The sequence below is a fragment of the Haliaeetus albicilla genome, chromosome 7 (genome assembly GCF_947461875.1).
Source record: "Haliaeetus albicilla chromosome 7, bHalAlb1.1, whole genome shotgun sequence".
Lineage (NCBI taxonomy): Eukaryota > Metazoa > Chordata > Aves > Accipitriformes > Accipitridae > Haliaeetus > Haliaeetus albicilla.
In genome coordinates this window covers 14094799-14122525 of record NC_091489.1, presented here as the reverse complement: position 1 = coordinate 14122525, position 27727 = coordinate 14094799, and the positions used below count along the sequence as shown (strand labels likewise).

Here is a 27727-nt window from a genome sequence, read left to right as displayed (position 1 = left end):
TTATAAAACACAGAGCGTCATAAAAACCAACACACTCCAGCAAGCTTCACTGAAATTGCCTGTTGCACCTCAAAACCTACAGAGCTTGTTTCCACAGGCAAGAAGTTTACCTATTTTTCAGGCGTCTCATACCTCGGTCAAAAACCTGAGGTATTGGGTTAAGGAGGGAGGGAGGGTCAATATTATCTGGAAACAAAAATAGTGCGGAGAAGTCAGACTATTTCCAAAGGCCAAACATGAAAGTTGAAGCGCAGCACGCCGGAGAAGGCTCTGCCACATCCATGCCCACTGCCTTGGGAACCCTGGAATTGCACATCCCAGGAGGCTGACACTCACCCTGCCACCCATGGGAACAGCTCCCTTAGCATCTCATGATTTAAGGTTATCTATATGTCTACATACACACATTTCTATGTATGTATATACATGCGTATACTGTACGTGTGAGAGAATACATAAACAGTTATACAACCTTACATGCGTATACTGTACGTGTGAGAGAATACATAAACAGTTATACAACCTTACATGCATGGTTTCTTAATGACCCAGACAACCATTTTTCATGTGTCTTCTGTGCATACGGGAGATTTCAAGTCACAGGAATCTTGTACTAATTCCCCCAAAATGTACAACAAAGCATACACAGAGTAGATTTTTTTTTTTTTGATTGTGGTATCCCTAAACACTCTAGTCAAATTTTGTGTCTGAAAGCTTTCCAGGTTTAGCTTTCCTTCATAAAGTGCAGGACACTATATTATGCGTCTGCTTGATCAGACAGACATCAGAAGCTACTGAAAAACACAAAAACCTTGAAGATACTGAACAAGATCCTGAGGGCAGTTTCTAGATCCCTGCCTAACTGCAAAAATGTTTCTGCAATGTTTTTTACCTGTTGGCAGTTCTGGTGAAATGAAACCACGTTTACAGAAACAAAGAGACACTGAAGGCTTCATGAGTCTTCCAAAAATTAAATGAAACGAGCAGTTCCCTGCCTCTCTCTCCTGTGCCTAGACCTGAACAATCCTGTGTTCAGTTTCAACCTTCTAATTTGGGGATGGAGGTAGCATGAAAATGATTGGAAACTGGCACCTTGGATGTCCTAACCTCAAAGACCGTTGTCTTTTCAGTGTCTAACAGTCCTCACCCATCCCTCTTCACAGGCACCAGTCCCTGACAGCCAGCATAAGGAGGAGAATCAATCTTTGTTTGATGGCCATATGATGCCGTCAGTGACTCCATCATTAATGATGCTCTGCAGGATTCTTTCCATCCTCTCCCCTTCCTTTCCCCAGACCCCTGCTCCCAGCCCATCAACCGCTCTGTGCTATCACAAGACCTACCCTCTCTAACTCCTGACGTAAAGCCAAAGCAAACCTTGCAACTCACTTACTGGAAGCTGCTTACGGGGTAAATTAAAATATAAATTTACAGGGTAAATAAGAGAAAATAAAGTTACCTTTCACAGACACAGTGACTTTTCCCCAGATTTGATCAGATTACATCATCCCTATGTCTCACTCAATTCACCAGAACTCCTCTCGGACGCTAGAGAGCTGAAACGCAGCAGTATCTGCCACCATTCCACAGCCAGAAAAGACATTCCACATATAACATATGTAATCAGTGTATTTTTAACACATTTAGACTTCATTATACCTAGGAGAGCCACAGATGTGATCACACAGGCTACTTTTAGGGAAACAGTCAGCAAGGTACACGACAATTTGTTCCACGTCCTAACTCACAGCACGAGTGTAGGCTTTGGTTCTAATTGGACTTCATCCCAGTGCTTTTAGCATAAGGGTTTATTTATGAGGGGGAGCACACAACATGCAAATCAGAGAGAATTCAGTCTTTGAAAGACTAGCTGTAACTACATCTCTTATGTTGAGAGTTCTCATAGTAACATGCGCCAAGCTTTACAGCAAATTTAAAAAAGAAATTAATAGAAAGGCCTTTTGCAGTCAAGCATAGCTTAATATCCTTTACCTGAAAATTTCTTTCTCTGCTGTTATTGATGTGCTTTTTGAAATTAATATTGCAGCATGTTCCTTGATGCTTTTCAAATGTCAAAATTGAGGTTCAGATGCAACACAAATATTTAAAACTAAATTTTGAGATGTGTATGTTTATGTTTAGAGAGAAAGCAGTATAAACCAGCCTGAGCTGCAAGCTTTATTCAAATTAAAACACACATCTGAATGAACACGGCCCTTGTGTGAAGACAGCAATGATCTAGAAAGCAAGCGTATACAACAGCTACTACAAGTTTTGCCACAAAACTGTCAGAAACACCTCACAACCTTCACGTGAAATAGCAAATTTTTATAAAATATTTTAATGAAACATTCAGCAGTGATTCTGAAGAAGGACTCAAATTAGCAGGATTACATTTGTTTTTAAAGAACAAATTTTCCCTGAAACCAAGTACCAAACTTTCAGATGTGTGAATTTAAAGTTAATGGACCTTGAAAAGAAAAAAAATGGTCTTATTTTCAGAAGGACTGAGTATCTCAAGATTCCACTGATTTTAGTGGAAATGATGCATATTCAATGCCTCCTTATATAAATCAGCCCATATCTTAAAGGTCAGCTTCGGTTCTATGACTCTTAAGTATCCCATATGAAAAACGAGCCTCCGTCAACAAGATCTCTCTATCAAAAGGGGACAAGACATCTTCTCTAAAGCTGAAATCCTAGCAGCCCACTGGTCCTCCCCCCTCATTATATATTTTAATACTATCATGGATGACGGGCTAGGGAGGGAGGGAAAGGTTACACAAAAATAAGTGAAAAGTTCCTGCTATTTAGATAAACGTGCACACATAAAATTAATTCAGCCCTCCCTTAAGTTTAAGGCCAGTAAGTAAAACTCACTTCTTGACTTCAAAAATTATTCACAAAATCACAATGCTTCTTTTCTTCAATAATTAGTCAAAGAATGAAAGAAAACTACTAACCTTCACTCCTGGGGACAGGTTCTGTACCACCTGGTGTTTTATCTGGCATCTCTGCAGACGCAGGCTTAGTAAAACCTAATGGACACAAAGCAAAGAAAGCATTCTCCATTAAAACCAGTATGTTTCAGTAGGACACTCCCCTGCCCCATGACCCCTGCGAAGGATGGATTTTCAGCTGTCATCTTACATACAAACACGGAAATGATATGTAAACAAGCAAAACTCCCTAGAGATTAACTGCAACACCATTCAGCAGACTGTCACCTGGACATATTGCAGGTAGGAAGGCACAAAAGGACCCTCTAATAAATTGCAGTGGTAGACTGAAAGCACTAATTACATATGGTGAACTTCTGTCTTTGAGTTTGGGTATTCTCCCTCCCCCCTCCCCCCAGTGAATTTGTAGCGAGAGGGCAATGAACTGGGATGGAAGAGCTGCTTACACTCACGCACTGCAGAAGTTAATGAAAGAGTGGCCATGCGGAGTGTCACGTCAGCTTGCATTAGACATAAAATCCCATTAACTTAAAGCTTTACTACACTGTAGAGCACCAATGTTTCTTCCATCCCAGCAGTGGTCAGAGAAGAGAAGGCTTCTCCTCAGGAAGGCAGTGAGCCCGTCTCCTCTTGCAGCAGCGTTATGCACCCTCTGTGGTATGGCTGATGGCCAACGTGTGGCCAACCCATACTGACTGGGATTTTGTATCCTCCTTTTTAGCACCTTGGAATATTTTCCCATCACCAGCTGGACCGACACTCCATTTTACATAATGAAAGCCTCAAGATTAGATAGGACGCATTAAGACAAGACAATTCAAAAAGAGCAGGATGCTCTGTCTGAAGGAGACTGTGCCACGTGGGGCAGGGACTTCTCCTCAGCTGGCAATTCGGGTAGCACAGTGCTGGGTACAGCACTACACAGAGCACACAGCGCTGGAAGTACTAGCAATACAGCCTGAATTCCTACTGAAGTCACTGAATTATCTTGCTTCTAACAATGTTGAGGCAACAGAGCTGATTCGGCATGCAGATTTTAGATGATCATCAGATCCAGAGTTATGAGAGACCTCCCTGGCTCACCCTGCAGCAGAACTGAAACTGAACATCAAAAAATGGCCTTTGTTTTTTTCCCTTCTTAAATTACTTTGCTCTCAAATTCATACGGCTTGTTTTGAATCCTGTCACCAGGCCTAGGATGAAAACACTTCTGCCCTAGCATCCAATAAAGGGCTTGCGTTTACAGTAAAACCAAACTATACAAAATACATAGGATTTCTTAAGCAATTTAAGTCACAAAAAGTATTTCAGGTGTCCTATCCAGGGCAAGTACATTTGTCTGTTTAATTCACATATACGTAAAAGGCTTAGAAATGTTAGACACATCTGAGGCTACAACCCACTAGCACAGCCTAGGGTACAAACGAATTCTTATTTAGCTGATGAAAACTCTACCACGTATGATTTTCTCCATCAGCCAGTTAATCTCTACTCAAGATAAAATCCACCAGGTCTTACTCGGGAATTAGTTTGTCCTTAACACGTTTCATCCACACAACATTACCCATACTGAAGACTTGGAACTAGCAGAAAAATCTTCTCTAAACTCCCTAAAATTAATAGGAATAATGCTTATCCACCTGAAGGTCTGTGCACATGAGTTCATAAACCACAGCTGGATCACAAACTGAATAAAAAGGTGTGCCCTCAACAAAGGTTTTAAACAACTATAAAACACCTAACGGTCTCCAAAATCCTTTATAAATTTGCTGTAAAACAGAAACTTACTCCCCAGAATCCTGCTTATCATCACAGAACAGTTGGCTAGAATAAATACACCAATTCTAAAACTTGGCAAGCTCACATCCAACCCTCTGCATTCAATGATGCGCTACATATTGTCTGTGAACATCGCACCAGTTTATAAATCAACTTCTAGTTATCCAGTGATTTACTAGTAAAGTTGATAGGAACTAGTTAATCACACAGTGCATTTGAACCAAGAAATCACATTAATAAATACAACATGTACTTCTGTGATTCATATCAAAAAAACAAGAAAATGTTTTCTGTAAATTCTTAATTCTAAATAAATAATTTCATGTCACAAATTCAGGAAACTACATGTTTAAAATAATAAAACATAGATATCCATGTATTTGTTTTCTGGTTTTGGTTGGTTTGAGTTGCACAGAATTGAAATAAATACGTAAGTAAACTTCACCATGAAAATGCTCATGGAGTCACTCACTGACTGTCCTGGTTTCAGCTGGGATAGCATTAATTTTCTTCTTATAGTACAGTGTGTTTTGGATTTAGTAAGAATAAACCATGACACTGACACATGAATGACATAAAATAGGTAGTCTCAGAAATAATTTTGGGCTTCTTTACTGACATTTGGTAGAGGTGCTAAATACAAGCAAGAAAAAAAAAAAAAGACTTTTTTTTCCTGATGTCTTCTGCCCCCATTTTTATTTATGCAAGTCCAATTTTCCTTGTCTGAAGTAGGCCAACACTTCTTTCTACTTGAGCTTCTAAAGAAGTGATAAGCTTGCTTTTGTGTCATCAAAACTCAGCATCAGAAAGCATTACACTTAAAGTAAGACACCTACCTACCAACAGTCACTTCTCAGGAATTTAATGGAGCGCCTGTGCTCATCCCTCTTTGTGGAACATGACCTATCACTCCCAGCACAAAACTAAACAGGATTCAAACAGGCGTTGAATAACCTTGGCATTTTTAATAACAGAGTGGTAAATTGAAAGCTGGATCATTCAATTACTGCACACAAACCAGGGTTCAGACTTTCCACAGCTACAACAGCTCTCTGTTTCAAGAACTCATTTGGATAATCCAAGTCAATTTAAAAACTCCTGTCCTGCTAATGGTTTTGCACAGATTGACCAATTTAGCAGCTCTGCATTACAAGAAGTGATGGCAAGGGAGGCTTAACGTAGTTATAACAGGTTGAAGAAAGTCAGCCTCTGTGCCTAGAAAAGCCATCTTCAGAACACTGTCTAGAAACACTTGCTACTCTCTGGAATGGTTTGTAGCAATGAAACAGTCTGTGAAATCCGTTGCTGTTCCCTATTTTTTTCTAAATCACACAGGAGATTAATCATAGCAAAACAGTTCAACCAGGTGCAAACATGACAGGACCCATACAGAGCCTTCAACACTTTCCTCTAGCATTGTCAATTTTAAAAATTACACCTAAAAACTAAGGTCCAGTTACATGGCACAGAACAGTATTTTCAGTGACTTCTTTAAAAAGCATGGAAATCCATATATTTTAAGATGTAAAACATACGCTTCCCCCCCCACCCCCCCGCATTAATGCAACTCGATTCCACAGTTGCTAGAAATTGCAGAATATACTAAACAACTTTAAAAAAAAAAAAAAATCCACATTTGTGGATAAAAAGGCCTATTTCATCACTCCTAGTCGTATCACCACGTAACCAAGATGTGTCTTCATGTAACCCTGATAAACTTAATCCTTGTAAGATTTATTTTGCTTTGCTTTTCTTCTCTGAGATGTATAACAAAGCTAGTGGAAGGAGGAAAGTTTGAAATAAAAGAAATATAGAACCCCGCTCTTGCTTTCTGTAACATACCAAGTTTTTAATGACTCAAAAAACAGAAGTCAAAGTTTAGCATTCCTTTATTTATTTATTTATAAAGCTCCTAGTTTTAATCTAGGAAGGAAATCTCTGACAAATACTATTCATCAGACTAGGAAAGTAAATCTCTGCAGTAAGGCCAAGCAGGATGCATGTAAAATCCAGCAAAGCAGCAGCATTTGGGGTATAAGCTTGCTAGTTAATTGTAAAATAAAGTAATTCTGGCCCACTTTCTATACAAATAAGCTCCACTTACCTAAACAATTGGGATACTACTACTAATTTGAAGATCAATCATATAAAGTACCTTATAAAAACAGTCTTGCAAGACCCTTCCAAACACTCTCACAATATAATTATTGATATAGCTTCAACTGGCCCTGCATCTTTGGCATAGCTATTCTAGCAGTCCACGGGGTACTTGGTACTTCTGAATTCATTACTCAAAGCTGCTTCTTGCACGCCTACCTATTGCTTACTCCTCTGGGCACTTTTTCACAGAACATCCCAGTAAGAGAATTTGAAATACATATGCATTCATAATTTATGAATAAACACAGCCATACTGTTTACATTTCTTAATTAAGCAAAACCCTTTAACTGTAACCAAAAACATTCAGATGTACGACCATGCATTTTCACAGGCCATAATCAGCCAGGGCCACCCAAACAGGCATACTGGGAGGTCCCAGTTCAAGAAATTTGTTGTTCCTTCTAGTAGATTGGTTTGCCTTTAAAATCCTGAGCTGCTAAAAATTGCAGATCACCTTTAACGTTATGAAAAAAATAAGATCTCAGTTGCTTTAAACACAGGATCTAAATCAATAGCATGATATAGTTGAATTCATGGGAAAACATTCAAACTTATAGGACATCAGTGACTAAAAAATATTCTTAAAAAAGCATGCTCGGGAAAAATATGAATTACCTGCATTTCACAGACATATATAGTCCTTGTCTCTTAAATTAACTATACTTTGCTAAAAAAAATATGAAGGATTTCCAGTTATTAAAAACAGCTATTAATTGAAGTGTTGTGATTTTCAATTTTAAAGTTTAATGGAAAAAAAATTCATTGGAGAGAAGACTTCTGTTCCATCTTTGTTTTCGCAGCAATTTATCGCTGTACTCTAAAAAAGCATCAAGCAGCTTGAAAGAAACTATTGTTCATCATAGGACTGTTTGCAGTTGTAACTAAGGAATCTAACTATGTATTTATGTTGAATAACAATCATCAGCAACCAAAACCTAACCCGAACCTCCTCCTTTGTGTCAAAACCCTAGCCCCTGGTCTATATCTGTTCCAAATAGCTGGAAGTGATCATATTTAAGGAAGTTGGCTGGATTTCTTCAAAAACTTTTCAGATACAGTGCCTTAGACAGACACTGCATTTCTTTCCTGTCTTCCAGGGGCACAACCAGCAGTAATATTAAGGTTCTGCTGTGGCCACTTTATTCACAATCAACATACGTGTTCCTTTAAAATACTGTATTACATTTTTAAATGCAGCCTTTTACAGATTAAACAGTCAGTGCTTTATGAATACAGATCAATATATGTAAAACGACCGAAGCCCTGAAGTTCCACATTACACGCTATGCTGTTAACAGTAAAGACATCTGCCGGTTTATTTTTAAACAATATTCGGATGAGTCCTTCCTGCTGTAACTAAAAAAAAAAAAAAAAAAAAAAAAAAGTATAAGAGTGGGTGAGGAGAAAATGGATAGTAGTAGGTTTTTTGACATGAAATATTTTGTAAACGTGCTAGGACACTTAGATGGCCACACACAGCCTGGACAGGCTACTGCACTTCTCAGGTGAATGGTATGGGATGTTGGCTTTCTGAATGCAGAACCACTCACAGAACCCCAAAATCAGCACTCAAAGTCTCAGGTTGCAGGACAAACTCCAGGCTCCAAGGAAGGCTACGGCAAAATTCCCACCCACATTAACACAATCAGAACTTGACATTTGGCTGTTAAATACTGCATATATCTTTGTTTGAGAACAAGGATGTCCGTCCCGGATCTAGCTTTTTGCCATTTGTTTGCCTACAAAATCCCTTCTAGAGCAAACGCATTGCTGCTCTGTACCCCACAAGAATAGCTTTGATCCCAGGTCACATAAACCATGAAAGCAAGTTTATATGCTAACACCAATACAATTCTTTCACATGAAACAAGAAGTGATGCTGAAAGAAACTCTAAATTACATGGACAGAAAGGATAGAAGTTAGGAGGACACAAACCATTATATTGCTGCTCCTATTCACCACCACCCCTCAGCCCTTCTAAGTAACATAGCAGTACCTGTTTAAGATTAAAATGTTATTTCAAGTTAATATGTATTCCTTCAAAATTGTACAGAATTCTAACGGCTCCTTTCATTCCCTTCCAGCAGAGCTGTGGATGTGGGTGCGAGGTACCGCTTCCCTTCTCCAACAGTCCTCTCCTTCAAAGTTCCACAAAAATCTCCCAGCCTTTTTTCCCCTGCACATCAACTCATACTGAAATGTTCCAAGTTTGGGTTGTTTTTGTTTGCTTGGTTGGCTGTTTTTTTGTAAGATGCTACATATTTTGTTCATTTTCCCAAGCCAGGTCACCCTTGCACCTTCTTTTCTAGAGAAAGGCCAGTAACAGTGGCACTTAAGACAACTACACCAACAGATGAGCTGGTCCAAACAAGACCATCTGATCTATGTTGGCAAGAAGGAGCCAAATCTCCTTTGCACATTGTTTGGCCCATCGATGAAAATCATAGTAACATCATTCTCTCTCCTGACCCCTTCTTCAAAACAGCATAAATCTACAGCATCCTCTGCCTAGTTTCTGGAGCTAATCATCCATATTGCAGCTGCAATCCAAAAAACCTAACTTTCCTGTCAAGCAAAGACCAAGTCAAGAATCCCTTTGTCACTTTCATTCTGGTTTACTGTAATTCCCTGTGTTTGAATGTGAAAAAGGTCACAAATGTTCTAGTATAAGGAATGAGCTGTCTGGCTCCTCTGTGGTTTAACTTCTACGCATGCAGCTTCTCCCTCCTCCAGTCTCTCCAATAGCTCTGAATCCATCCCCAGTGCTATCCCAAGGCTTGGGTTATGGTTTTCCAAGCCCACTAAAAGATCAAGTTCAGCAGCTAATCACTCTGTTTCAGTCTGCAAGTCAAGACAGCATATTTTTTAAAGTAACACAGGATATGAGATCTAGGAGGGAACACGACACAGTATCTTCTCCTTCAAACTTTGTATAGGATGAACTGCTTGAAAAGATGAGACGTACTCAACATTTGGTCAGCGTCCAACCACGTTGCAAGACTCCTCACTTAACAACATATGCTGCTGCTATGCCAAGTGAAACAAAGAGGAAACCTTGCCCATAGGGTCATCTGGGAGGAGGAAGACAGATCAAAACCTTGACTGACACTCCCCAAATACTCTTGTGAAGCATAAGTTCAAAGCCTAAGCAGAAAGATGTCAGTTTTAATTGGTGAAATGCATGTATTTACTTCTGATCCATTAACTCTGTGTTGATCACAGCAGTTTATCAGCTCAGCAGAAGCAATAGCTTTCGAACTCAAGTCATTTAAGTTCAGGTTGTATAAAATTACTTAGTATAATTAATGACTTATTTTTCTTTCTGTAAAAATGAACCGTTAATAAGTATTATTGAAAATATCCTCTTTTATATATGCAACTTTGCTGAAGATCAGCCCTACATTGCATATAATCATGCTCTACTACAGCAAGCTGATAGAAAACAACCCAACATCTCTCCTGCAGTGCTAGGAAATTGTGACAGCACTTTCCCATGATGGCATCTGTATCTCTGAACTAGAAAGCCACCTGTTCCAGCACAGCTCCCGCAGGTGGCACTAGCTGCTCCTTACAGTGCCACACAGTGCTCAACTTGCAGGCAAAACCAAATGCTTGTAGAAGCAGCTGCCTCTCCCTTCTGGTCAGCTTGCCAAGGAAGTGCTACAAATCCTTCTAACTTTCGGGTATCTGAATCGTCCTGCTTACCGCTCAAGTCTGGATTTGGGTTTGGATAGCCTGACAGCTAAGCTAGTATACCACCTTTTGCTTATTTCAAAACTTCCTATCATCAGAATAAACCACAGATCTTTTCTAAAGCACTGGGCATTTTTCAAGTTACATACACATACACTGCTTCTCTCATGCCTTTGTACAGTGCAATTAATCTCAGCAGCCCTGTCAGGTCTTCACAAATGTTAAAAAAAAACCACATAAACAACCAAAAAAATCCATCAAAAGATCGGTTTTCACTTACACACAGTAGATCTGTCTGTCACTTTGGATGCTTGCTTTTGAATCTAAACTTGAGAAAATAGACAGACTTGGGTAAGGTGGCTCAGCACAGGACATGCCTGACATACACTCTGATGAAAAACAAGGAAGAGCAGGATAAGTAGGTCAGTCGCAAGATATTTAGAGACTTCCAGGCAAGTCCCAGCACAGACTGTATGAGTACAGCAGTAGCAAGTCATAGCCACCAAGTACAGCTATCATATCACAAAATACTGCTGGCATCTAGTCGAGGATATCTGCTACTCAACAAGTAAGCAATGTATTCTACGCAAACCATTTTCTGAGCGATTTAAGCAATAACACCACGTAACGCATTATGCCTAGTTAGTCCGCAAAAAACAACCAACAGCATAGTTTTCATTATTGAAATTCACAAACATGGAGATAAAATATTTTAATTGAGCTACCATTGCATAGTTTTCTGATTTCATTTTTTAGATAATACTAGTTCTACTGTTAAATGTTAATCAGGGCCAAAGAAAACTGAATTTGAAACAAACCCATTTTAAAAGAAAACCCAATGGCTCAGCACAGACAAGAGCACACAGTTCAACATTTTCTTTACTACAAGAGTTTATTTCCAGTACCATTAAATTGTGACTCTTCAGTAATGCATATACCAAATGCTGAAAAAGCACAAAAAGGCATTATGCACATACACCAGCTACAGTACTAAAGAGACTAAAGGATTTTAGGGTACAAGTCGTCACATTGCAAGAACAGTCAAACCCATAGCCAGAACCATGACAGTTGCCAGAACAGACTACATGACTTTTCCTCAACAAATTCTCCAATACTGTAAGAATTTGCAGTGTCATTTTATGTCACGTGAGGGAGTTACAGCCAAATACAGTCTCTAGCCATTAGCTCTACAGCTGCACTTCTGCCTTGCCCACCATTCACCCCTCCAACATACACACTCCGGGCAGGTGTCTTGACTTGGTTAAAAAAAAAAAAACAAAAAAACAAAAAAAAAACCCCAAAAAACCCAACCCAAACCAAACCAAAAACAACACAAACAACAAAACCAAAACAAAAAACCCACTAATACTTTTTTTTTCCTTTCCCAAATCTACATTTGGTATTTTCACTGGTCACTAGCATCCCCTCTTCTTACAAGATGTTTTTCTTGAAGCTTTTCTCACGAGAAAGTATAACTAGAGATGCATTAAGTCTTGGTTTCCAATAGATTTCATTCTAGTGAGGTGCACAGCATAAACCTCACTACTGGGCCAAAAATTCTGGTTTAATAAATTAAAAAACCGTTCCACCACTGGATATGAACCTGTCAAACTTCAGCAATAACAAAGGTTGCTTTATAGTACACATGGTTAAGGAAAGGAAACCAAAGAGGAAAAAATTTCAGCAGTGTTGATCTCAGAATTACTCAAATTCTTTTTCAAAGCTCTGAACTTTGCTACAATTAGGAGATGCTGATTTGGCTAATAAACAATCACGCAGATGCACACACACAAAGTTTCCCTCTTTAGTCTTTTCCACATTCAAGCCTCTGGTGCTCAGCAGCTGCAGCTTTAGATTCCTGATTAAGGACAAGGGCAGCTGCTGCTCCCTGCCCCTCTTAAACATTTAAAAAACCCCAAAACCAAAAACAACAACAATTAAAACAAACAAACAAACAAAGGCAATAACCCAGCTAGCATCCTAATAGTCATTTTGTAATCCCATTTCTCTCTTAGACAGGGAAGAACAAACAAAACCAAAAAACCTCCAGACTTGTGCCTGGCATACCTAGTAAAGAACTCTTGATACCTGCTTTCACAGGCTTTTAGTCTCCTCCAAATTGCTTTTCTATTACAGATGTTGTGTGGTAGCACTTAAAGAGATTCGATGCCTGTGCTTAGGATATCACTACACGCTGTCTTGGAAAAGACCACTGTTGTGCAGATTCATCATTTCACAACAGGCTCAAGTAGTGAAGGAAATAAAATCGAAACAACGAAGCTGCAAGGAAGCAAAGCTGTTGCTGAAGCACAAAGAATCCAATCACAGCAAACAAGTCAAATAGAAGTAAATTATAATACACAAAGGCTTAAATTAATTTGAATCCTGTCCTATGTGCTGAATAAATATTACTGTGATGGATAACATACCAATGGATTCCAACATATCTGAAGAGTTTTGTTACTATGGGAGAAACATACTTACCATGTCCGCATGCATTTCACCTTCTGACACTTCCTTTTCGCATTTCCATTTCTGTTACGGGAAATTTCTTGACACCCAGCTAAAGTTCACTAACACCATGACACTTACTTTATAGAAGAAGGGAAACAACCTTGCCATTTGCTTAGTAAGGACATCAGGCCGCGTATATTACGCGGGGTAGTCTCTCCCGAAATCACAGGGCTATGATAATAATGAAGGTTTTTCTGGGGTTTGTTTTGTTTTAAATGAAAGCTTTACAGCCCTCTTACAGAGAAACTCTTGATATTTTAAGGTCAGTAGAAAAGCTAATATCTATGGGACAAACAAAATCCGTATGTATTTTAACTTTGTGTAGGGTCAGAATCAAGGCACTGAGATAGGGAATGACGTCTTCCTTAAACTCATAGAAGCAGTATGTAATGCAAACCTTGAAACCGCATTCACGGACAACTTGACAAAGAGATAAGGTGCATCCAAAAGCAAATACTCAAAGACTACAGAACACCCCAATGCTTTTTAAGTGTATAAATGTAGACAAGTCCATTTCAAAGTCAGCTGTTTTAGGGGTATTTCTTCTTTAAACACATGTTTCTAAAAGCTCCCTAAAAACCAAAAGAATAAAGAAGAGAAAAACACAAAATTATGTTCTGCACCAAATCAAAATCACAAGTATATTCTCTCATGCACACATTTTTCAAATCACTGCTATTTTTCTTCCAATTTTGCTAACAGCAGAGCAATTAGTATGCATCAACTCCAATTAGGCTGTTTTACCTCTTCTATAAAATACTTATAATGTTTGGCTTCACTATATATTTTCACAGAAATAACTTCAGACCTCACTATAGAAAAACCCACAGAACTTCCAAAAGAAGATCATACTGATGAAAGACAAAAATGTCAGCGCTGTCCAGAAGGTCTATTTACTTTGTTAAAAATTTTCCTAAACAACATTAATTCCAACTTAACAAGGGAGAAAGATATTTTTCCCCTTAACTGTAAACTCTTTTGGAGACCTGGGGCGGGGGGGGGGGGAATGATACAAAGGGTTGGTATTGCAGATGCTTGTTCACAAAGGGGAAGCCTTTTTAAACCCAGGATAATGGATAATTATCACTTTACACGTGGATCCTTCACCATTTTTCTCTCCATAACACACGGTGACTCTGTTATGTTTTGCAAGGAAAGGAACGGCCACAGATTCACCAACAGGAGAAGGGCTCCTACGAAGCCCATTTGTGTGTTTCCTTCAACTGCAATTGCCTGAGCACGATATTACTGCTGAAATGAGAGGTTTAGACATGGGCTTTGTAATTATTAGACAAGTAATACTCAGTTGGCTTTTCCGGAAACTGTCATTTGAAAGGCTAGCCAAACTACAGCCATGCATAACAAAGTTACTTACATATACCCTGTGAAACACATTTTTTCCCCACAGCCATCAGAAAAAGCCCATGTAACTCCTTGACTACTGTAAAGTGTGATTAATGAAAATTTCTGGGTTTTTTTTTCATCACAGAGTATATAACATTAGGCAACCAACACAGCAAATAGCATAAAAGAGCCATCGGTTAAAGCTTTCTGAGCCCTGACACGTTCCAATTGCCCAAACACTGAGCCTGGCTGCCCCCCACGCCGCTGACTGCCGGACCGCTTCACACTCCTCCAGCTTTTCCTTCTCCCTGCTTTGAGGATATGTACATCTGTGTGTACATATATATATTTACATACACACTACACACACATGGAAAAAAAGAGGAAAATAGTAACAAACTAACTGACAGTGCTGTGCACATTCACTTGCAGTTTGTCCGAATGAACCGCTTCATAACCCAGATTAGGACATTTCCTGCAAAAACACTCCATTATTTATTAGGCCACTCCAGAGTGCAACTGTTGAAGCATGGCTTGCAAACAACACATTTTCTGGAGCCAAAGTTTGCAGTTATCTACAGAACACTCCGACTGGTTGTGATAGAGAAGCCAGGGCCCTCTCACTGTATATTAGCTTTGAATAATGTGTCCCCAGTTCAGCAGAGTTCAATAACTGCAATCTTAGTCCTATTCACTTTTGTGGCACTGAAATGCATGTGCCTGCTGTAGAGCATAGAGAAACTATATAGTTTCAAGTAACATACATGCTTAATCTCTGGCAAACCACAGTTCTTGTATATACATACATAACTACATGCATATACATATATTCACTCTAAAGAATATGGAATATTAAATTAAATATGACTGGAAATAGAAAGGAAGTTATTTCACCCACCTATGATCAACACAAGTAGAGAGCCTAGGAGACTAAAACTGGTAAAAGGGAAACCACACACAGTAACAATCTTTAACCTGCCACAATTTCCAAAGGAATTTGAACAACCATTTTGACAGAAGCAGCTGACAAACTGCTGAATAAACATTTCTTTGGGGTTAAAATGCAGTATTCTCTAGACAGGGAAACTCCCTCTGTAATGCCATAAATGTAAAAAGCTTCTTATCTCCAACATGCTTTCTTAGAAAAGCTGGATTTATTACTAAACATTGCATCGCCAAATGCAGACCTTCACTGGCCCCAGATGAGAACACTAGTTCCATTCAGAAAAAACACATGGGGAAAAAATAACATCACTTACAAATGTTATAGTTGGAAAGGTGATTTCCTTCAGCTGAATGTTTTTCTCCTTTCCACATCAGTCTAAGAGACTTGTTTGAACAAATCAGTTGTTTGTAAGTAACTCTCAACAACTGCATGGAGTCTGAGCCATTGTGCACTTTGACAGGACTTCATTCACCTTCTCAGAAAATAAAACAAATAAATAACTTAGACTTAGCTTTCAAACACAGAAAGAAAGAAATACCTATTTTGTACTAAAATAATAGTCATCTGACATTACCTCATGGACAGCTTATAAAAGAGTATGCAATTGTTAAGAGTGTTTCAGAGATTTGTAAGATTCTTGAAACAACTCTGGTAATTCACAGCTTGTGCTAAGTGTGATTTTTTTTTTGGTGAACTGCATGTTGTTTTATAGCTTTCAATAAGACCAGAGAAAAAGCACCCCAAATCCTTTAGTGCTTTACACTGAAAATTATTTCAAAGATAGTGATCATTAGGAAACATCATGTTTGAATATAGGTTATTAAGGGGGAGTCAATAAAGGGTTTCCATTAACTTTACATTATAGTTTTAGAAGGTGTTAAGATTACAAAGCTTTTTAAATTTCTACGCTAACAGACGCTTTTCACTTAGAAAAGGAGTCCAAGTTCTCCTCTCTTCGCCTTCTTGCACCAGTGATGAAGGTCACCTTCCTTACCTTTCCATTTTAACAACACTGAACGGTGAAGCTTTTTCTCCTTCTACATAGTTAGCAGAGAATCAGAAACAAATCACGCATTCAGCAGCTCTCCCTGCTCTTGCTGGGATGCCAGAATTACTGATAAAGGGATGTCTCTCTTCCTATCTATTCCCACCAAGTAAAATTTTACTAAAGTGAAAGATGGATCACATGTGTACTTCAACAACACTAGAAGGCGGCATGAAGGCTAATCAAGTATTTCATTTCTATCCTGAGAAAGAGAAGGTTATGAAAAGCAAACAGCTACATAAAGGAATTCAGTGCTTCTTAATTAAGAAAGTTAAAACCAATATAGTTCCCCAAATTATGTCAGGAAGTTTCAAAGGACATGTAAATTTTATGCACTGTATTAGAAGCGTGGAGGGATACAAATAAGACAACTTCACAAATCACTGTCCATGAAATCCTACAGCAAAACTGTACATGAAATTTTACAGCCGTAAGAAACCATCAGACACACTTCTTTCATTTTCATAATATGTGTATCAACACTGCAGTTCCAAACACAACTAAAAATTCACAAGTTAGTGTTTTCCCACTGGCAATGCGAAACATCTAGTACAATAGAGATGGGTATGTCTTTCCAGTTACTTCAGTTTATGTAAACACAGAACACAAAATAAGGCCACAGGAATACAACTGACAACTCCTGAAGAACCTATTTTTAAGAGGCAAAGCTTTGTATTCAATAGGTCATTAGATCTGGTACTGGAAATCGACGCAAATAAGGACAGGGTGGCAGGGGGATCTTTGAATAGGCTTGACTAAAGTAAATATTCAAGAGGATATCACTCAAGTCAGTACCAAGAGCTTCAGCCAGTTTCCAAAGCCTTTTGAATTCTCAGAGCTAAGCCCAGTGAATTCAGATGAAAGTTCCTTTTCTTCCACTTTTAAGGGAAGAAATAACTTAAGCGAACTTTCTGCAAAACAGCCTCCCAGGTTTAGTAATTGGGGAACAAACCTAAAGCACTGCCAAGACACACAACTAAGCATTTATAAACCTTAATGGTTTATTCAAATACTAAGGACTGATGTACTGAACCAAAAAACACAGGGGTATTCCAATAATGCTGTTTCAAGTTATGTAGTTCCATCCTTGGTACATAGAAATCCCAGTTCCTCCATTCTTGCTGCCTAGCCCCCATTTTGTACTCTGAGGAACACTGGCACACGGAGCGCATACTAACGACACCAAGTTTCCACGGAACCCGGCGAGAGGCACAGCTAGGCGAGGAGACCACCTGGCCCTGCCTCGGCTCCGAGATGATGTCAGCCTATTCAGCAGGGCAACAGAATTAAAAAAAAGTCCCTGCTGTATTTCAAACACACACAAAGGGCCATGTATATTACCACAAAAAGCAGGAAACCACTATCTCATCAGCAAATGAGACTCTGCAGCCCTCCAAGCCTTACTGCATTTAGGCAAGAGGAGCAGGTGGAGGAAGAAGCATTTGCTCCCTTTAGATTTGATGACAGTTACTCCATCTCTCTCCCACCCCTGTCGCTGTCCCCACAGCCTATGAAGTATTCCTGGGGGTATCACCAAGTCACTATCACTTTTTGCCCAACGGTCGCCACTATGTGCTGACCCAGCAGGGCATGTCAATTCAGCAAGTGCCAAGCCAGTTCCAAATTCTTCTTTTTTCTTCATGAAAAAATTTCTTTTCCTCAATTCCTAGCTCCCCCATTTTCTCCTACAAAACAAAAAGTCCAGAAATACACTTTAAAATAAATAACAGCAATGCTGCAGAGCAACCTTACCCAAGAGATGGAGTAAAAAGTCTGCACAGCAGAGAAATGCTGACTGAGAAGATGCGTTCACACCAAACAGAAAGTGACCCTTGGTCTTCCCCACAGTGAAGATGCTCACAGGATCGCTGGACCAACCTCTGATGCTGAATAAAGGCTGAGCTCACATTGCAGAGTTTCATCACTGGAAACATGAAGGCTATTCTTAAATCAATGCACTAGATGCACCCATAAAGCGTTCCTGGGTGCAAAAGCAAGCTGGGACAGAATAGCCCACATCTGTGCTAATGAACCACTTCAGCCTCCAAAGCAGGGTGCATAAAAAACATCTCTCCGGAGTGACGCCTGAACTGGACTAGGGACTGAGGCATGCCTGGAAACTGTCTGGGGAGAAGGCTAGCTATAATTCCCCAAAATCATACCAGCAAACATGACCATCATAGACCATCTTCTTCCAGGCCTGGCAACACTCTTAGGCCCATCTGAATTTAATACAGGTGTAACCTTATAGGACTCCTCTCTCAGGCCGCCTATGCTCACAGACTTCACTGAAATGTAGTTTCGAGCATTTTTCTCTCAATTTAATTTTGTTACAAATACTTAAAGAACTCTGAATGGAGAGCCAGACACACATACACCGGCATAAAAAGCAGAACTGGCTGGGGGGGAGGGGGAAGACAACCATACTCTCTGGAGAGCAGAAAGTATAATTACGTTCAACCAAACTACTCTTCCCTTACGCATATGCCACTGGGAGTGGCAGGGTTCACTTCTACCTTTCAGTCCTGACCTTTAAAAGGGATCAGATACAAACCTTTTAAAAAGCATCGTTTTCTGTCTTTGTACCTGTGGGCACCTTTCTCTGCAACATCTCAGCTCCTGTACAGCCCAACAACTGGTGGATGCCTCCTTCAGCTGTGTCAGAACGAGAAGTGTCCCACAAGGAGAGTTCAGAGGCAGCTGCCCAGCTCTCCTGTAGCAAGAAAAGTCCTCTTATGGCTGTTCCAGACACAAGTCTGAAGTTTGGGAACCCCCATAAAGCTAGCAGGCTAATGCCAGCATGAAATGTAAAGCAGATCCTTAATGGAAGGGAGTTTTTTGTGGTTTGGGGGCTTTTTGGGGGGTTGGGGTTTTCTTTTTAAATCCAACTCCAGTACAGTTTAAGCAAAAGCCATTGAAGTTTGGGAAGAAGCTGCAATGAATCATAATTATTACAAAACAAAGGCCAAATTTTTCAAAACTGGTCAGTCATTTTAGCATCTACCCTAATTTGCAGAAAATAGGAATGCAGCCTCCTTAAAAAACTACAGTGTTGGTTGAAGTAACTACCAAACCTCAAAATTATCTATTAAAGTTTTGAGAGTCTTACACCTAAATGTAAGAAAAGTTTGATCTGTTTTAAAACACGTACCCATGTGGTGCTTCTGTCAAATCATTCTTATTATCTGACTTAATTTGCAAAATAGATATGGGAAAAAAACAACAACAAACAAAACCAAGGAATGAGGTTTGGATTACATAAACCCCAGAGGGTTGAATTAACGTAACTTTTATAGTGTGTCTAGAATTATTTTGTCTTTTTCCAAAGTTAGCTGTCAGCAAAATTTACACACAAACTCAACCATTTGATTAATTGATTTGTTATAAAAATTACTAGTTAAAACAGATTACCTGTAACTACCAGCTTCAAATCTCTGAAGCTGAAGATTAAGCATATTTCTCTACGGCAGTAAATTAACTGCTCCACTTTCCAAAGAAGTCATTACAAAAACATAACTTTTGGTTTCCAGTTTAAGCACGTATTAAAACTGAAATAAAGTCCATTTCAACCACATACATGTTTTGTGGGCTTTTATTGCAGTTTTACTCTTTTTTCCACCCTGCAAGGACTCTGTCAAAGATCTACTTGAACTGATGCAGCAGAGTGCATATTTGGCAAGATTATAAGAGGATACCAAGTGAAATAAAGGTTTTCATCATTTCAGCTGAAATAAATGAAAAAAAAATGTATTAGGACGAACAGTAAAATGCCCTACAGATTCAGAACTGGAAGGAGATAGCACATGGGTTCCCCAGTGTCTGATTATCGGGCAGTGTTTTACATCCCACTATTCCTCTGGGCTGCTTGAGGCTGTCCCAGGAGGGCTGCGCTCCACTTATTCCTAAGTGTGAGCCTGCTATTGTAGACGGCAGTGAAATCCCTATATCCAAACAGCATGAATTAAGCACTAACACTTTTATATAGAGTATGAAATACACTTTGGAAATCTTCCATCCTTTCATTCATCCTAACATATCAAAACACGGTGGACACTGGCATCTTCAAGACATCTACCACAAACAGCATCTTTGGAAGTACAGGTTTGCAATCCTAGATTAACATATAAGAATCATCAAGGCAAAATAATTTGTTTACTTTTAGTGATAAAGATCAATGGCAGGAAGTACAATACTATAGAGATATTAAAATATTTGTATTATGCCTATTTTTAAAGAAGTGTATGTTTACATTGTGCTTTCCACATACACAGAATGAAGTATGCACTTTTGTATCAGTACTGCCAATTAATTTTAAGGGAAATCCCCAACTACTGATTTCATTTCCAGCAAGCATGCAGCAGGCTTTTGTCACCCACCTTGAAGACCAATATCCAAGTAAGCAGGGAAGGAAATTGCTTATGCAGGGGAATTTCATGCCTCCCTCATTTAAACAGTTATTTACACTACAGGATTTACTCAAGTATCTATATCCTTACGTCTTGTAAGGATACAGATAAGACAAAATATGATTTGACAATATCAAGAAATGTACACTACTTTCAGTGTTAAAAGGCTATAAAAGGGCTTTATGAGAATTACTGTTTCAGGCATTTAAACTACATCTTGGTTTGCAACCTAGGTACGTGGAATAAGTAGCAACAGGGACGAAGAGCTGGGGACTCATCCTATTACCACCCATGCCCTGTTGCACCACAGCAGATGAAGCACAACAGCACTTGTGTGGGGCTCCTCCAGTCCCCAGAGTGAAAAGCATTTGGGTTTTTTGCCTCTCATCTCTCCTGGGGAGTGGGGCAATCAAATCAAGCTGTTCTCAGAAAAAGAACGCTGAATGGTAAATTTGGTTGTTAGGGATTTCCCCCACCACCACCCCACTGAGCACTCTCACTCCACTGGACGAGCAGCAAGCTTCCACCTCTGGAAGACAGTCCTCTCTCTCGTGCACACACGCACACAAAATTACCTGAATTTTATAGTTTCATCCAGCTTTTATTTCCTTGGTCTATGCATAGTAACAATACAGATATTAAGGTTAGCGCAGGCATGTTACCACCGGCGTCACTGTGTCTCTTGAAGTCTGCTGGACATTAACAACCCAGCAGATGGTCATTACTCCAAACTCCCCACCCTCCATCATCATTAATTCAGGAGCAAACTCATTTCAATGGGCTAGCCCCAATTCATAAAGAACTCATTGTCCTGGCCAAATTAATAGCTTTAGATCTTGCATTAACCAGATGTGCTTCAGAGAGACAATAACATTTTAAATTATAATGTCCTTTTTAAAGTCCACTTCATTATCATTTCTCATAAATATTGGTGTATGAGGCAAGCTTTAAAACTATGAACCTATTCCCAAAATAAACACATAAAACTCAGTATTTTTGGTTTAGATTTGAGACAGATTTGGCACAAACATCCTCAATTATCCTGCAACCCACTTAAGCAAAAGCTCTCTACTCTGAGACTAAAAGTGGCACGTAGGCTTTTGAAAGGCTTCACTTCACCCTGAAGATTAATAAACCCTCAACATTGGCACATCCAATAAAGAGACAGGCAGTTATGGTGCCTATTACATAAGCAACATAATTTAGACCAATAATAATAATAAATAGGACAAATCAAATTTGTAAGAATTCTTTTTAGATCTTAACTTCATTGCTAAGTCATCAGTAAGAATTTTAATATATGTCAAATGGGGAAGAAAAAGGAGTAGAGGGAATCATTTGTCATGACTTGAGTCACGTTGTGTCTGACATCTGTCAGACTGTTCACATTAAAACAACAGAAGAATCTTTTCCATAGGAACAATTTGCAAAAATGAACATCAGTACACTAGAAGCAACCAGCTATCTTTCCAACTTATGGAAAAATAGTAGAATTTTGAAAATATCCATGTTCTTTGTGAGGAAGAGGTAGAGACTGTTGAAGGGCTGTAATCCAAATAATAATTAAAAAAAACAGAGACAGAACTTTCCAAAGAGATAGTATTCACTTCAGTTTTAAATTATGTTGTTATTTTTCCATGGAACTGAACCACATTTTCTTACAATCCTGTATCTTAAAAACTTCTTTTGCTGATAGTTTAAATTGAAAACTGTTTATGTGAATGTTCTGTTTTCAATAAATTGCTATTTTCCAACAAAATATTCTAGGCTGAAAAATTCCTAACTGGCTTAACTTTTAAAATCATTTCTCAAGTGTAACATTTCATAAAGTTTAATGCCTTTCCTTACTTAAAAGGCTACATTGTATATTTTCAAAGATATCCACTCACTCTCATACTGGCATGAAACAGGCAACATTAGTGTTTAAACTTTTATGCATGGAGGGTATTTTTCCTAAGTAATCCATTTTCGTGTGGACAAAACAAATATAACAATTGTGATTTTAAGGTCTTTTCTATTCTACCTTGAAAACAGGATTAGAAGCTACCTCTCCAATAATCTCTAACCTCCATTGGATCACAGAAGACTGCAATACCAAACACAAAATATACAACTATCTATACTAGGTAACTTCACACATCTAAATTATGTAGTAACCAAATATAATCCAGGCTGGATTTACCCTTGAAGTACAGTTTACAGTCACAGCTGAAGGAAAGAAGCTCGGGCTGAAATGTCTGTGGGGGTGACAAACACACTCTTGAGAGGTGACAAGGGAGCGAGGGAAAATGAGGACTATTTTCTTTTAAAAAGGAAAACAAAGAAAGCAAGGAAAAACATAGTTATGTCTCCTATCAAATTCCATACTGGTATAATTTTTAATTACAAAAGAAACTCATGAATCAAAGACAAAACAGCATTTGATGTACTGTATTTATACAACTGAAGCTAAGTATGCAAAGTGGTGGGGGTTATGTATTAAATATTTTTTCAAATTCCTACATAACGTAACTAATAAAAATATTTACTTTTACAAAGGGTCAAGTGGACAGAACATAATTCTCCCAGACAGAAACCAGATGTTTAGTATCTTCAAAGCGATGTCCGTGCTGATAAAAGCAGTAGCTAATCTTTTTTTTAAAGGTTGAAGTTCTTGCTGAAGTTTCTTTTACTGAACAACTATGTATCATGTTTTAATGAATATCTGCCTCAACAGAACAAGTATTCTTACATTTTTAATAGGATTTTGGTTTGTATGTATAGTCATCAATGCATCAATACTCAAAGAACTGCCTTTGAAAATACTGTAAAACAATCTACAGTCCTGCTCTAAGTCACATATTATATCTTTAGCTTAGGCTGAAAGAAGTCACATCTGTTCCCAAAGCCAGGATTCCATAATAAAAACATTTTAGCAAACTTCTATATAGCAATTTGAATATGTTAAGTCACAAATATTCAAGTGTTTCTCATGAGTCATGCAAGAAGTACAGAACAATACATCAACATAGTGCTTGGAATTACAAAAATCTCAGACAATTTACTATCTTTATTAAAACTTACCATAATGCATTAAGACATCCCTACAATAGAATTTACGTAGACTTGAGCAAACAGATTTCAACTGATTCTCTGGGGTTTTCCTGCATTACTTGGCTGGTGCCATGACCAATATTTAGCTACAACATAATGCTTGCCAACAGATGCAAGATAAGTCTGAAATCCTATGGGGATAGGCTAAATGTTTAAAAGGCTTTCGAGGCATGAACAGGGTCTTCGTGCATCTCGCTCAGAAAGCAAAAATATTATTTAGTTGCTTAAATTACCTTTAGACAAGCCTACCAAAAGAAACCCACCAAAACCAAACAAACAAAAGAAAAAAAACCACAAAAAAAATCCTCCAACCAGCTTTACCTCTGGAAAGAAGGAAAAAAACCCCATGCCACTTAAAATTGGGTTTATGGCACCTGTTTTTCCATTTTCTGAAGTTTGATCTGACCAGGGAAAAGCAGCAATGACGGAAGTTTAACCTTATCTATGCTGGATAATTATGCAGTTGATTACTCCATGCTGTCTGCAAATTTAGAGTGCGGGTGGAAATCAGTTTTGATGCCCATTTTGCCAGCACCATAAGGGAATATGTATCACTGAGGCATTAAATGCAGCATGATTCATTTATGGTATCATGAACGTTGTATTCAGCTGTGTTGCTGTTCACCTACAGCACAGTATATTCTTGCTTACTTTTCCCATCTCTAGTGGCCCTATGCATCTGTTCTTTGAAAATCCTGTCTAGCTTAAGGAAGCATCTTACGGATACAAGTTGTACATCCCAACACCTCCTTTGGTAAGTGCTGGGGATCCTCGCTTAAGAGGGCAGCGACAGAGCAGCTCTTGGGATAGCAAGTGACAAGTAAGGGCTGAAAAACCCCCAATTTTATCCTACACACATCAGAAACCCCCAAGAAAGAGGGCAGCACTACCCTGTGTGCTAACTTTAATTAACCAGCTTCAACCAAGCTCAACATAAGCACTATCAGTAAGCACTATAAGTACCAAAATATTTAGTCTGTGCAAAAGCAGAGTACTGGCACCTTGCTTACAAGAAACACTGCAATTAAATATGATAAAAGCAAAAGGAAGGAACAAAGGACAACAAAGTAAGTGGTAAGGATTCAGATTTACAGAGCTCTTTTGATTAACAGGTTTTCAAGCACTTTGCGTGGCAAGAGAGAACAAAAAGGTTCCCCATAGGCACACTCCGGGTTTGCACAGAGCGCAGCCCACTTTCACTGGCTTCTTTGTAATACAGGAGTCAGAAAGTAAAAGAAAATTGTGGAAAAATTGTGGCTGGTACAACGCAGAGGACAAGCTGTAATACGATCCACTACCAGCCCATACCTACTTCACCCAGCCGCTTTACTGAACGGCCTCAAACATTTCCCCAGACATCTGTCTTCCCCACCTTCAAGTCCCCTTCTTCTCTCAGGCCAGACCCTTTCCTATACTTCATCATCCATCTGTCCCCCAAATTTCTCTCTCTGAAACCTGTAAAGCCAGGTAAGGAGCTTCTCCTGGCTCCGTCCCCAGCCCCTCTCCAGGAGGGCAAGAGCACACCACAGAGCTCCCCAGAGTTAGGCTGCAACACATCAAGCAAAAGATGCTCAAGCAGGAGATGGACAACGGTATCACAGACTTAGAAACTGCATCCTAGAAATTGTAGTAAAAGCTGCGTGACCGTTTCAGCTTTTGGGTCCTTGATATGAGTGCTGTTCCCCTGCCCTTCCCCAGAGGAAGCCATTTTCAGTATGATTTTGGAGTATTACACCTACAATGCAGTGACTATAATATGAAGACAGGACTCATTTCCTACATCGTGCAATCAAAACACAGTACCTCCCTGAAGTCTTTGCAAGATTTCCTTTTTTTTTTGTAAAATACACTTATTTGGAAAATATAAACAAGCCATTCTGTTCGAGCGTGCAATTTGTTTTTCTGCTCTGGTTACACCTGTGACAAAGGAACAATACAGTCACTCGTCACCCACAGCCCCTCTATTAACTAGTCTTGAATGGGGGTAAGGGGAACATAGTCTTCAAGACAGTTTCACTGCTGTACAGGATGCTCACCAGAAAACAACAGATGTGCTATAATCACTACTGCCCATTCATTTCCTTTCTGTCAGAAAGAAAGCAGCAGTCATCAATTAAGAACCCCTATCTACTGGACACAAAAGGAAGTATACACTTTTCCTTGGTCATTTGACCGTAACAATAGGAGATGGCAGCGGGAAAGGACTGACCACTCTGGGCAAGCATGGGGGGGGAAGATAGGAGTGAGTGAGCTTGTCTTTGGGGATTTTTTTTTTAATAAAGATAAGAATTTTTATTCTACACTTTAAGACAGAAATGTTTAAAAAAATAAATCACTTTGTCTATGGATTATACAAAATCCTCATTATATTATTCCTGAATTTGTCCAAACAATTCATTTCATCTTTTCACAGCAGAAAATCCCAAACATGTGAACTGACAAGAGAATTAAGCAACATTTGGAAAAGCTGTTTTATCAATTAACAAAGCCTTTTTTTAAACAGTTACCACGATTTGTATAAAACCGTTAGTCTAAACGTACCAAGTGTTTAGACTTTCAATATGTCACTGGCATAAGTTATTTGGATTAATATTTTTAAGAAGTCTAGTCAGATCTGTGAATCCTTCTGTTAAAGATTACATTCACTGGTCAGCTTCATCACTCTGAAGTAGAACAACAGCTTTCATAAAATTGCCAACCACAGAAAACCCTAGAGATGCACTTTATATTATGTCTGTTTCAGTCTGACTACAATCAGCCACAAAGGGTTTGGGGGAAACTCATTAAAAATTGCTAGCCTTAATTAAGGTATTAGGCCCTAATCTAGCATGCTAAATTAAACTCCAAATATTCCCATGGATACTAATGCAACCGCTCTAAGAACCTGGCAGGCAATTCCCACAATAGGAAAGCTTTTACTGGCCTTCACATCGCAACTGAACCCCTATTTTTGCCCCATACCTCTACCAAAAATAGAACTGACTTACAGAAAAGCTCACACGTGGGCATGCATCATTCCTCTCCACCCCCACACAGATTTGCAAGCCCTCATACCATTAAAGACATGGCCTAAACAAAGCATCCAGTGATACAGATGCTCGAGGAATTTTTTTGTGTAGTGATTTTTAGCATAAACACACTGCATAATAAAACTTATGCTGAATTGTTAGAACAAAGTATATTGATCTGATGTTTCCTTCTCTGCTACAACAGATGTCAGGATTTTAAGAGCTGCTGAAGCCTGTTTTCATTCTTTCTAAAGATCAGCATATTCTAAACACCAACTTCTTAAAACAATTAAAACCACACAATATTGTTAGATAAGTCAAATGGATAATAGCAAAATATAAACAAATTTCATAAAATATCTCCCCCACCCCCAAAAGTTTTTCAGAATGAAAATATTCTTCAAACCTCCAGATTTAAGTCTGGCACATGAAGCAAATTTAGCAAATTTACTGATGGTTATTCGGTACAGATTTAACATCCATCCCACAAAGTTGTATCTGCCCAAACCATTAAGCTATTCTTTTTTACAGGACACCACTCCTCATATTTTCAGTTTCTTCCTCTTTCCCATGAAATTAATTCCTTACTAAATGCACTTCATCTAGTCCTCAAATGCCTTATCCCATTAGCTGATACATTCCCACACACTCCAGCTTTGTTGATACAACAATTTTCTGAAGTACTTCACAGTGAACGCTTGTCTGCCATGGATCCCAGAAAATCTTAGGAAATCCTCTGCCTCTTAGGACACATGCACAAACCATGTTATCTCAGCT

The 27727-nt window shown here is 38.9% G+C and overlaps 1 protein-coding gene across 4 annotated transcripts in view; it reads right to left on the bottom strand.

The window, feature by feature from the left end:
* The window catches only part of PLEKHG1 (pleckstrin homology and RhoGEF domain containing G1), a 137038-nt gene that overhangs the window by 94305 nt on the left and 15006 nt on the right, over positions 1 to 27727 (bottom strand). For 2 of the 4 annotated variants that reach the window (XM_069787005.1, XM_069787004.1), the window contains one exon: positions 2964 to 3038. In XM_069787005.1, the coding sequence (XP_069643106.1) occupies positions 2964 to 3012 (49 nt within the window). In that variant the 5' untranslated portion in view covers positions 3013 to 3038. Of the gene's footprint in view, positions 1 to 2963; positions 3039 to 21424; positions 21446 to 27727 lie in introns of those variants that run through there. The other 2 variants (XM_069787006.1, XM_069787007.1) reach the window with 2 other exon arrangements.